Below are 13433 nucleotides of genomic sequence, written 5' to 3'. Positions count from 1 at the left end.
AAAATGAATTTAAGGAGCCTCTGCCTGTGTCTGAATTCACTGAGAAAATAGGAAAGAGAGAGGAGTAAAAAAAAAAAGGAAAACAGAGGGAGAGGGCCACTATTTAGTTGATCAAAGGAGACAAAACAGCCTGAACAGGGGATGGAAATACAATTTATAGAGAATGAGAGCGAGGGAGAGGAGAAATAAACAAAACACGGAGTAACATTACCAAACTTGCCAGAGGAAAAGGGGAGAAATACGGAGGCTGAATAGTACTGATAATTATATTACACTAGTTTCAGTCATATATATTACACACACAGTACATATCTAGTTGCATATTTTCTGTGTATATGAATCTGATCTTTAAATGCACACACACACACACACACACACAGGCACACACGAACAGCAGCTATGTGAGTCATTATAACCATGACTCTCTACTGTTCCTTATTCCGTCACTATGTCTTTCTTTACTTCACTTTGTCTCTTCCTCCATCCATCCATTCCTCCCAACAGTACATTATGTGGCACAGCACAAGTTGGTGCGTTCGCCTTCACAATGTTGTCTGTCAGAAGATTATGTGCTTGTCTTTTTCCGTCTCTACAGTCGACAGACTCGCATTTTATCCAGTTAAATCCAGTTTCAGTCAACAGCATGTTCCTATCTGGTGTCCAAAAAGCTGCACAGATGTGAGATTTAGTGATGTCTTAGGATATGCAATAACAAATGGTTACTCATGTCTCTCCTTTCCTCAAACTCCATTCAACTCCAATTCTATAGGTTGTAATTATTATTAATATGTTATATATAAGTAATATTCAGCAATTGGTTCCCTTTGCCGGAATTACCCCACTGCAGTGGCAAGAGGTAATATATAACACTGAGATGATAACAGTATATGGAGAAATACAGGTTATATATACACACTCAAAAAATGAGCTGTCAGTCTGCATGTCAGTATATTGACAGTATATGTTCTGACTTTCTACCATTATTATGCTACTGTTTGGGCTGTCAGTCTGTCTGTCTATGTCTCTCTCTTGCCACACTAAAATTATAGTGGTGAGAGATAAGTATACAGCTTCAGCTTGTAGTGGATGTGAATTGTTTCTTGTGGGCTGTTCTCTGTAAGGGAACACTACCAGAGTAGGTGATACTCACCTACAAGGTTGGGCATTATGTCAATAATCTCCTACTTACTACCTGCTGCTTGAAAGTGAGCAGCAGGTAGTAAGTAGGAGATTATGTGCGAGTCTGTTATGTCTGTATGACAGAGTGGCAGACACGAATACACCTGCATGAAATAATGTATTAAAATATCCACAATATGGATGAGACTTCACATAATCTGATTTTGGGGTTATTGTACTATTGTGAAATAGTTTGACATTCAGAAAAATACTCTTATCTGGACCCCATTACAATAAAGAGATACATATTTCTATGACTACTTCAGTCTGCAGCTGCAGCCCTCAGCTAATTGTCCACTTGGTTTGCCATTCTGTGTGGTTGACTCACTCAGACGGCCTTGGTTCTATAGCCAGGACCTATTATCACTCACCTTGTGTTTCAATAGAGCCAATCACGCAATATGGGTGTCGTCACTAAGGTTTCTGTTCTGCCCAACAATAGACCAATTATTTAATTGAGGGTTGTAAATGCTACTTTGTATCCAAAGCTAACTTCTATTATTTTATAATTATAAATATCTTTTTCATACAGTACGGTCAACACCTGTGTTGTGTGATTGGCTCTATTCAACAACATACTCATAAGATGTTTTCAAATGTAACTACATTATTTTGGACATGACCTATGTTCATCATCAGTCAGAAATATCCTTCATATTAGGAAGTTCTGGATGAAGCTCTTCTTTTTCCCAAGGTTGCTGTGACCCAGGAAAGTTTAGCATCTTTGAGTTCCAGCACCTACTGTTTCACCATTTAATTCTCTATTTGTCTGTCTCTGTCTGCCTCTACTATCTTCCTCTCAAGATGGATTTGTTCACTCTCGCTGTGGGAACCTTTTTGTTAATGTCATACTCTAATATAAAAATCTTCCTTCTCGTTGTTTTCTTCCAGTTTCTTGTTTCTCAAGGTCATCATGCCCTGGTACAGTTATCTAGTATCCAAGTCAGCACATCTTCTCTGTCCCTCTCCTTTCTTGGTAAAGTTCAGCTCATAGCACCGTTTTCTCTTCTTGCTATGGCCTGGATTTCTCTCCATTTCGACTATAGATGTCTCTCTTCTCATCTGTTTCCTTCTATCCAAAGTTGTTACAAGTTCATCTTTCTTTCATCGCTCTTTCCCACCACACCCTCTCTCATTGTCTTCGACTTGCATTGTCTCTCGTGCCAACAAGCTTTCACATTTTCCTACCCAGCTGCCCATCTACAGTACGTCCTCCCTTCCACCTTCACCTTGCCCCCTTCTCTTCTCCATATGTTCTTCCCCTCTATCTCCCTCCAAGGAGGCAGAGTCTGCGCTCCCATAACCCCCTTTGTCTCATTCGCTCTCCAAGATCATTAATGCCCGGTCAAGTTCATCATCTTCAAGCAAGTTACTCCTCCAGTGCTGTCCTCCTCTCTCTGTCTCTGAGGTCATTATGAGTGAGTGACCTTCAACATCCCCTAGCTGGTTAGTCATCCAATTCCCTCCTCCTACCCACCATCCACAGTCCCTCCCTACTTCTCTCTCTCCCCCAAGGCTGTACAGCCAGGTACAGAGTTCATCGTCTCAAAGTCAAGCCACTCTAATTAGTGCAAGTAGGTTCCCATGGTGATGTCCATCTTGTCTCTCAGCAGGAGATATAACCTGGCAGTGGTAAGATCACAATGAGAGGTTTTCTTGCATGACAAACACACACACACACACACACACACTTCTGTGAAAGATATAAGCAGGCTGCAGTCAGCGTTTTAGCTTTCTCTTTCTGACTTTTCTCACCAGCCTATCCAAAACTAGTACAAACATTATAATCAAATAGTCCTCAACAGCTCAGTCTTAAAAAGGGCATTCATGATCACCAACAGAGTACCTTGGCTGTTGTTTGCAGGTCAAAAATGTACCACTACGTATCATTTTGTTGGAGACTACAATCCATAAAGCTGGAAACATACACTTTATGAAAAGCTTCTGTTTCTCAAAATGTCTTCAAATGTCAGGTGCTTTAGGAAAGGGAATGTTTAAAATGTGTCACTTTAAACAAAACAGCTGAAATTTCATCAATTGCACTGAAAAACAGGCAAGCAAGAATAGAGAAGTATTCTTCGAATTGTAATATCTGTTTTGTCTTTCACACAGGCATAGATTTGCAACCTTTTGCATAAATTGGTGCAGAAAGAATTCACCAGAATGCAGGAAATAAAGTGTTTCATGCTCAAAAAGCCAGAACCCCCGTTGAATATGTGACAGTGTGTATTGAGGACTTTGTCAAATTACCAAATCTTATGAGCACAATGTCCACGTGATCTGTCCGACACTTCTCTAAGAGATCTAAACTGTAATCGCTAAGTTATTTTATGGCAAAATCCACTCACTGTTTTAAACTCTACCACAAAGTCTCCACAGAGGTGGTTGTGTAACTTGCTTTTAAAATTCAAGTAAGAAATTCGGTTTATGGAAAAGCGAGAGTGGTGGTATAAGGGAGACAGTAGAGAAAACGAGGAAAGGAAGGGAGGAGATGACTGATGGACAGGGACATGGCAGGGAAAGAAAGGAACAGAGAAGGATAGTACGGCAAGAAGAGAGAAAAAGAGTGATGGAGCAAGAAACTTTAACAACCCTACTTGAAAAACCACACTGGGACGTACATATAACCAACAAAGCCAGGAGAAAGTGAATAGGCCAAATAAATCTGTATGGGCGACCGCAACGTGTGTGTGTGTTATCTGTCATACTCCCAGACTGAAGTATTATTCTAGAGCAAACAGAGAAGAAAGTTCTAGCAAACAAACTCTACTTGTAATCAACAACACATACACACACACACTGACAAATTCAGGATTTCATTTTATATTCAGTTTAGGTCCATTTTAGTTTTCTGAGCTACTGGCAACATCAATTTTGTTTCTTCTTCTATCTTATCTAGACTTTCTGCAGGTACTGTAAAACTTCAATTAATAGCCTAGTCCCTTTTTTGGCCTGGTGTGACTACACACTTTGACAAATATGCAGGTCTCAATTAGACACCTGGTCTGGTTTTTATAGAAGTTCTCTAAATGTATAGAAAACCTCTTAAAGCCCACTGGGTTACACTCTTGAGGTAGTTTTAAGCTGCTTAGATCACGCATACAAATATAAATGTTTAAACTTTTGTCAATATAGACATGCTACACACTGTTAGATTGAATAGATTGTCCACAATTCAATTGTTCAGTTCATTATATGGAAGCAATGAGCACCCACGTCTAATTCATTCATTCAGCAATTCGGCATGATATGGTAGACTTCAGAGGTGAAAAAGAAGTGGTGACTCCATTCCTTAATTATTAAAATTCTTTTAGACCGTAAGTGTCCACCGATCAAAAGATTCAAGATGGTTTTTCAAAAAAAATTCATCCAAGTTAAAATAATACGCTAACCTTTGGCTTTCATACTTTCTACAGTAGTCTCTCTCTCTCTGTGCATGTGGTTGGCCTTGATACGCTGTCTCTCAGAGCTAGACCAAATAAATGATTCATAATTGATATGTTATCCGATGTATGTTATCCTAACTTTTACACAACTAATATTTATACTGGCTTAAATAAAGAACTTGATAATAGCCTATTTCCCATCTTTGCTGAGCAAGAGTTTTTTGCCAAAGGAATTAAAGGCGTGTCCCAAATATAGGCAGGGTGAGTTCAGTGACAGAAGCAAGTAAAAGCCCGGGCAAATAATTTATGTTTTACAGTAGTTTGTGTTTCCATTTAATATTAATTTAAAAAAAATAAAAATAAGGAATATAAAATGTTGAAAGAATTAAAAATTTTGTATCAAGGTTGCCCCAGTATCTTTCAGAGGTGGGTGTTAATCATGCAGACATTCCTGATACAACAGATAGTATAAAGTCTTTTCATCTTTTCATGTACTTTGATTGCCCAGACTGCCCACTGCAGTGTGACGTTACAGTCCGTTGGCTAAAACTCTCTTTCTTTAGTGACAATCCTAGATAGATAAAGACCGCTCAGATTCTCACACAGACTTGATTCTAAGGACAATGTCTGAATGTTATGGATGAAACTCTGAAGGTTACTTATCTTATGATACATACATTTAACAGAAGTAAAATGAAGCAATGGTAAACTTTGTAAAAAGCTTAAAGTAGATAGTGAGTCAAGCGTATGTTCAAAAAGTGAAGTAAAGTTTTTCACATACATTTGTTTTAGTTTTGGATTCCATTACTCATAATGTGTTAGTTTCTGCATGCTTTATGTGCATGAATGTGTGTGTTTGCCTGGATAAGCCAATAAACTCACCAACAAATAAAAGCTAGACAGCACAGTGTGTCAACGCTGCTTCAGGGTTTGTTTCCTTATTGTTTGTCTTACTTGCTCTGCAATGCACCAGCCTCTGTTTGTTTGTGTGTCTATGTGCAATGTTTCTGGGGTAATTCAAACAGGTGAGTCTAAGGTAAGATATAATCTTAAAAATGTGGATATTAATGTGTTTATAACAGCAATATGGTAAATAATTATAAATATTCAAATCTGGTTTTTCATTAAACATATTTTTCTGTAAGCATAATTGTCTTACTATGAGAGGGAAAAGCGGCTGCATCTATTCAAAGATATCACTGATTTTAGCATTAGTGAATACTGAATAATTCTTCTGCAGGACAGATCTATGAGACCGTCATGGGGAATTAAACCTTAATTGTGAAAGATTCTATTTTCACGGTTTTAGATGGTAACCTTACACAATGAGCTACTTCAGTAAATATCAATCATGTTACCTGACACCTCTGGGATACCTATATTGTTGGAGAGATGTCTATTTCTAATTCCAAGAGGTGAACACTTCCTAATTATCTCATTGTCTGCTTCGTGGTCTCCTCACTTTGCTTTCCTGCACCTCTTTTCTGCTCTGCCACTCTTCCCTGTTAGCCTTCACTTTGTGAGCTACGTTGTCTTGGTACATATCCAACAGGAGAACAATCATTGCCCTAACAACGTGAAATTATCCCCTCCCTCTCACTCCCTGTGTGTCTTGTTCTCTAGTGCAGCTGCTTGGAAGGTGAATATGGATCCAGAAAGAGCCTGAGAGAAAGAGTTCACGCTCCAGCAGCTTTAACTTATTCTCCCCCTCTCCCTTTATGTGCCACAAACGCACAGAGATAGAGCTACCTCCATCTTTGCCCTTTTTCTTCTGTAGCATTATCAGTGACATGTCGACCCTAAACAGATCGATGGCAAAACTACTTTTAATTGGAAAACACAAATACACCCAGACATTTACAACTAAACACATATAAAGTAGTTGGCTTAAAAGCTTTAGATCTTGCAGCCTTCCGTCGATATAAACAACCCAGATAAGAGTAACTACGACACAGAGCCATAAAACAACCCTCATCACTCTTCTTAGACCATAGAAGATGTTACATCTCAATTTTGATAAGTGCCATTCGAAAGATGAAATATAGGTGCCAAGAAGGTATAACATAACTATTCCAAACCACCTATGTTCCTTTTTACAATTTACTGTTAATCATCATGTCAAAGCTCTGTAGTGACAAATTAAAATTATGAAGGTATTAAACCCCCCACTTTTTTTCTGCTGGCTCCTTGGGGATTTTATATGTTTTTTCCCCCACTTCTTTGTTTTATTGCTATGCAAATAAATGAACTCACAACATAAACAAAAGTAGTTTTTAGGAGCTGAAAGAACAATAATTGAAGGCAGGCAACCATTCTGTGTACAAAAACTTCATAATGTTTTCAGTGTTTCTAGAAATCAAACAGAAGCCGAATGACTCTATGGGAAAAGACCCAGGAGGGACCAATCTGCTGTATGTGATTTCAAAACTTGCTGGTAGATGTGAACAGATGATTACCAAAAATCTAACTATTCACTATAAATATTGTGCTTTCCCAGATATACTGTAACTGCTGTTCAACTAGTATGAACCAGTGTCAATGCATCAGAAAAGTGTTTTGTTTTTTTAGTAAGACATGTGGAAGAAATATGGAATGTAATACTTGCATATTGGTGTGATGAAGCAGCACGTTGTCTGACTACTTTTGGTTTAACTCCTACCACATGCACAGACTGGCAAAGGCATTGCATCCTCTACATTCAATGTTCAAGGACCAACCCAACCAACTTCATTTAAATGGTCTGGCAATGTCTCCTATGTTTTCCTTTTATTCTCAGAAAGCACTAGAGGGGGAGTCGTGTGTGGGGAGTATACTATTATTTATTTATACCTTACTTATTTTTTTATCAGTAGATTATACATCTACTGGGATCTGGAATTGTGGACAAGTGATGCAGAATGACACAAAAAAAAGGCAAGCAGCTACATATGCATTACATTGCAAACCAGGTCTTTGCTGTAGGTGATGCTTTTATGTGGAAATTTCTGTAGAGCCATCCATGTCATGAGCACATGAAACATTTGCAATGGCAGGTGACTGTTTGATAACTTCAACATCAAACCGTTATTCCCATATCATTTTAGCTCCATCTAATCTAGTTTTTTATGTTCTCTCAAAATGCCAGGGATAGTTGCAGCACATTTTGTGCAGGGCAACTTTCAGTAAGTGAGAAGGGTTCAGTGATTCATTGGGGTATAAAGTCTGTGACCTTGTGGTTATGGGGTGATTTCTCAACCCTCTAGGCCAGCAATAACAGAGGAACACACCTGAGCACAAACCTGCCGTTGCAGTATGAATCGGTGCCTGCCTGTGAATTGGTTTCTGACATTTCTAGCGATGACAGAGATAGCGCAGGAAACAACAAACACTGACACATTATTTGCACATTCCCGCACAGACACAATTTCGATCTTACCTCTGAAGCTAAATCAGAAAAGCTTTTCTGTAATCCTCACAATAAGACTCCTTGTCTCTATCTCTTGCTCTCCTACTCTCTTGCCCATATGTATTCCACGCAAAACTTGACAGAGAAACACAGGAAATGAAAAGGCAGACAGAAAAGCAGGTACAAGCACATCATGGGGAAACACGGATTAATAAGAGAATATTCTAATGAGGTGTCTGGTATTATTTAGAAGGAAATGAGTAAATGTTTTTCACCCACTTTCACCCACAAATTTGTCAGCAGTGGAGGAAGCCGTGGAGAAATACGGGAAATGAAAGACTGAGCAGGTTCACACTACAGGCACTACAGGTTTAAAGTGATACAATACCAAATCACCACTTGTAATAAGCAAAATATAAGAAGATAATATGTTTGAGGAAAGCCAGCTTAACTTAATTATGAAGGTGAAACGCAAAATGACATGTTTTGATGATAAGGATAAGACAAATTTGACAAGGATGTGGACTTAGCGTTGTAAAAGCTGAGCTGAATTAGTCAGTGTGGATAAACATTACTGTAGTGTTTAGTATTTTTATTTTAACTGTTAAAAAAGAGAAAACATGACAGGTAGGATGACGCGAAGGGCTATGAGGTCGGATGGATGTTAGGGACTTGGCTGATTAATTTTGCTTTGCAAGATGTTACGTTAGCGTGTGTGAGAGAGTCTGTGTGAGCATCCACAGAAGTTTGCATGTGTCCACAGCATCTTTCTCTACTTAAGTTCATGATTGTGTCAGTATGGCAACATTTGAATGCACTTACATACAAGCCATGCCCCGAATACGCAGCTGGCCAATCACAGCACAGTATAGGTCTCGCTCTAACTGAGGTCCGACACTTTCATGGTTGGGCTCCATTGACTCTAATGTAAAAGGAGTCGTTTTCTAGCTTTCTTTTGCTGTATTTTCACAAGTTATGGTCAAACACTGTTCCTGTGGTACTTGTAATAATTAAAGTCGCTACCCAGAGAGGTTGAAAGGACAAGTACGATTTATTCACTTACCAAAACCTAAAACAAATCCAGAAAAATATAGGCTGTGGATTGTTCCTAATATAATGTTCGTTAGCTAACGCTAGCTAAATTACTACTGATTGTTATGCTATATAGTCCTACTGTTCTGCTTTTTAATGATTGTAATAGTGAATAGAGACCAAACCAGCTTTAAAGGAACAGTGTTAATCCCTCATATTGTTGTTCTTTGTCTCAATTGTCAGGTGATGTGCTGTTTCACTTTTACTCTGTAATCAGTATGCTTTAGCTTCTGTCTTTATTTTTTTCATGTCAGTTTGGAAGCCTGAATACTACCTTCAAATGTATAATGCAAACTTTTTGTTTTATTTATTTTTTCAAAAAATAGACTATTTCTCCAAGGAGTGCAGTTAAAGAGAGTGGCAGCGCTGTTATAAAAGTCCAACAGGTTCGACAGTTTATCGAACTTAACTAAGGGGGGCGTGGCTTAGCGAAGGGTCAAGTGCAAAATTAAGTGTTCAGATTTTTTATATAAACAGTACTTTTAGGGGTAAAGGTAACTTGAATGGTTAAAGAATAACATCTATAGAGCAAAATCGCTATTTTGGAATCTATTCACCAAAAACCAGTGTATATGTAGAGCTTTCCAGCAGGTATAACTAGTGATTTACATATATATATATATATATATATATATATATATATATATATATAGTGTATATATATATATATATATAGTCTGCAGTTTCTGCAGACTCTTGTTAGGGATCCCAATGAGAAGTGCGTTACAGTAATCCAGTCTGGAGGAGACAAAGGCGTGGACCAGTTTTTCAGCTAAGGTGAGTGTAGAACGGAGTTTTACAATATTTCTGAGTTGATAGAAGGAGATCTTGCAGAGGTTTTTGATGGGCTTCAAAGGTGAGTTGTGGATTAAATCTTACACCAAGATTGGTGACTGTTGTGGAGAGGGGAATGTCTTGACCAGAGATAGTTATACCGGTTATGGAGGACTGGATGGACTTGATGTGAGGTGCCAACAAGAATTGCCTCAGTTCTGGAGCTTTTCAACTGGAGGAAGTTGTGTTTCATCCACACCTTTATCTCCTCCAGACATGCAGTGAGTGTTGAAGACGATAATGATGTTGGTGAAGCTGCAGTGGGATGTGGGTCAGATTTCATGTACAGTTGTGTGTCATCAGCATAACAGTGAAATGAGACTCCATGGCGACTGATGACGTGGCCGAGGGGGAGGATGTAAATGATGAAGAGGATGGGGCCAAGAACTGACCCCTGGGGGACTCCGCAGGTGACTGTGTGTTGCCGGGACCTTGCGCTACCAAGTGTACTCTGTTCTGTCAGTGAGGTACGATATAAACCAGTTAAGAGCAGTGTCAGTGAGTCGGTGTTGGTGTAGCCGGTTTAGAAGTATGCCATGATCCACAGTGTCAAAAGCAGCAGACAGATTGAGGAGTATGAGGAGGGAAGGTGAGCCAGCATCAGCTGCCATTCGTAGGTCGTTTGTGACTCTAACCAAGGCGGTTTCTGTGCTGTGAGCAGAGCGGAAACCAGACTGGAATTTTTCATAAAGATTGTTATGTTTGAGGTGGTCCTGGAGATGGGCGGCAACAACTTTTTCCAGTACTTTGGAGAGGAATGGGAGATTGGAAATGGGCCTGTAGTTTGTAAGTGCATCTGGATCAAGGGTGGGTTTTTTCAGAAGTGGTCTGATTATGGCAGTTTTAAGGGCAGATGGAACATTACCAGACTGGAGGGAGTGGTTTATTACAGTGGTAATCAGAGGGCTTAGGGCAGGGGTGTTTGCTTTGAATAGAGCTGTAGGAAAGGGGTCAAGGGCAGAGGTGGTCGGTTTCATCCATTTGATGATCTTCTCGACCTCTTGCTGGGAGATTTCTGAAGCAGCATAGGGGCTGGTAGACTAGAAGCTACTACTACTAGTACTACTAGGGGCAGGTAGTGTTAAGCATCCAGTAAAGGAGGAGTGGACTGAATCTATTTTTGTTTTGAAAAAGGCCAGGAAATTATTACAGTGCTCTTCTGTAGTTTCTGTGAGTGGGGTGGGTTTGTGGTTTGAGAAGATGATTTATGGTGGAGAACAGCTGCTTGGAGTTTCCGGGACTGTTTCTGATGATGTTTGAGTAGAACTGTGACAGTGCCTCTGTAAGTGACTTTGAGTAGTCCTTTTGGTGTTCCTGAAAAGCTTGTTTGTGCACAGTGAGACCTGTGGCATTGTATCTCCGCTCGATGGCACGCCCAGAAGCCTTCATTTTCTGTAGCTCACCGGTGTACCAGGGGGTTGATCGAGAGAAAGTGACTGTTCTGGTTTTGACCGGGGCGTGGAGATCCAGGATACTCCTGAGGGTGTTGTTATAATAATCCACTGGGTCCATGGCTGGTAAATAGTTTACAGAAAGGAGATGCTGGAGGACGTCTCTGGGTTGATGTTTTTTAGATTTCTGAAGCAGATTTGCCGTTTGGCATAGCATACTGTATAGCCTAGTTGTATAGCAACAACTGTTGCACAAAGGATTTCGATCAGAGAAGCGGTGAACAAGCAATGCCAGCTTCCTCTCCAACCAACAGCTCCATTCCACTCCAGAACTTATTATTATGTTCCGGGGTATTCAAGAAAATAAATGTGTACATTTACCGACTTATTCCAAATGAAGGCATTATGTTATATGTTATATACTTACTAGGTTTAAGGTTTGTTTATTATTATTCCTGGTCTCCAGACTATGTTTTCTGTGTATGCTTAATTAGTTACAGTGCGCAGGCGTTTCGCCTTTGGGTTTCATTTTCATTTAGTTGATGTTCAGGACTGATACGCCTTGCCGGTGAGTGACTATAAACTAGCATTGCTAGTAAATCAGATCAAAAATTAATATCACATGATTGTGTAATTTTATTAGTTAATTCTGGTGTTTGTGTTTTCATTGCAGGTTTACAACCTAACATAACTGACTAACGTCAATAATATCCAGCTAACAGGCTAGCGTAGCGGTAGCAATCAGGCTACCTAGTTTGTGGATGAGTACTGTGTATGTGTGCGCAATAAAGCTCATAATGTGACTCGAGTTGTATCCGCCGTACTTGTCCTGAAACCCTTCCAGTGGGGAGTTTATTGAGCTATAGCAGGTAGCTCAATAGAGAACTGGACAGTATAACTCACCATTGAAGTTGACAGCACGAATGTAGCTGAGCAGCTCTTTGCCGTCGATGTTGTTGGCCATGCGCGGGCAGAGGCCTGGATATCCATAGCAAAGCTCCCTGTGCATGCGGTGCAGAGCATGGGCCATGGCGTACACCGCATCCATCACAAACTGAACCTTCCCTTCTTGTTCGTAACTGGAATCACGGCCAACTTTTTCTAAACCTGAAAGAGTATACAGAGCAAGTGATTAGATGGGAAAGGAAGGAAATAAGAGACACACCACATCATTTCTACGGGAGCCATTTTGAATTTAACTCACAATCAGGATAGGGCACTCCATCCGGGACAGTAAACACAGCCCAGCTACAGTATGTTATATATATATATAATACTGCGTATTATGTACATCATAACAAGGTCTGGAGTGTAAACAATCAAGCAAAGTAGAAGAAAGTAGGAGGGGTCTAGCTGAGGGAGAGGTGAAAAAGTGAAAGGAAGCCCACCAGGTAAAAAAGAAAAAGGAAAATTGGGGTGAAGCGAAGAAAAACTTTAAAGGGGTAAAGAGGGAAAAAAAGAGAGATGAAAACACCGAAAAAGAACTTGTGCAAGGCAGGCTGGCCATCAGACAGGAAGCAGGGCACTCAGCCTGACAATGACAAATAACTCTCAGTCCATTCTCGCCCTGGTAGCAGAAGTTTCATAAGAAAGAACAACATGTTCCTTTCTTTACATCTTCTGAACCACTGATAATGGCATTTTCTTGTATGAGAGAAAGGTAAGAAAGAGTTCAGAGAAGACAAAATATACTTTTTGTGTCCTCTTTCTTACCCATGTCACATGGCTGTACATTGAGGGCTATTTATGCTACAAATTATATTCTATACATTTGACCAAATATACAATGTAAACTTTACTTGTTAAAGTACTTGTAACACTTGGATACTCTCTATTGTTTCTTTGCTTTTGTCCTTTTTCTAAAACTATGTGGCTTATCTTATTACTGCATCCTAATTAATTACTCCAGAGTAATGTTTAGGTTCATCAATTAGCGAGAAAACAAATGCATATTTTCTTGTGGCCTCCATACTTGTTTATGCCCAGTACACATGCATACGCACACAGACCCACTCATACACAAATACGCAAATAACCTTCTAGTTATGATTTATTGAGAGGGTTTTATGTAACAACTCATTAGTAAAACGAGCTTAAGAGAAAAGAACAAAGTGAAAATAAAGCCTCCTTGATGCATTAATGTGAGAAATCGGTAATTGATAATGA

The 13433-nt window shown here is 39.5% G+C and overlaps 1 protein-coding gene across 6 annotated transcripts in view; it reads right to left on the bottom strand.

The window, feature by feature from the left end:
- grm8a (glutamate receptor, metabotropic 8a) overlaps positions 1-13433 on the bottom strand; it is a 302831-nt gene that overhangs the window by 48457 nt on the left and 240941 nt on the right. For all 6 annotated transcript variants that reach the window (XM_038738811.1, XM_038738810.1, XM_038738814.1 and 3 more), the window contains one exon: positions 12171-12374. In XM_038738811.1, coding sequence (XP_038594739.1) covers positions 12171-12374 — 204 coding nt within the window. The remainder of the gene's footprint in view (positions 1-12170; positions 12375-13433) is intronic.

The sequence above is a fragment of the Micropterus salmoides genome, unplaced genomic scaffold (assembly GCF_014851395.1).
Source record: "Micropterus salmoides isolate LMB-PRFRI ecotype aquatic unplaced genomic scaffold, ASM1485139v1 Ms_hic_scaffold_23, whole genome shotgun sequence".
Lineage (NCBI taxonomy): Eukaryota > Metazoa > Chordata > Actinopteri > Centrarchiformes > Centrarchidae > Micropterus > Micropterus salmoides.
Note: the sequence above shows the minus strand (reverse complement) of the source record. Positions and strands in the feature narration are given on the sequence as shown.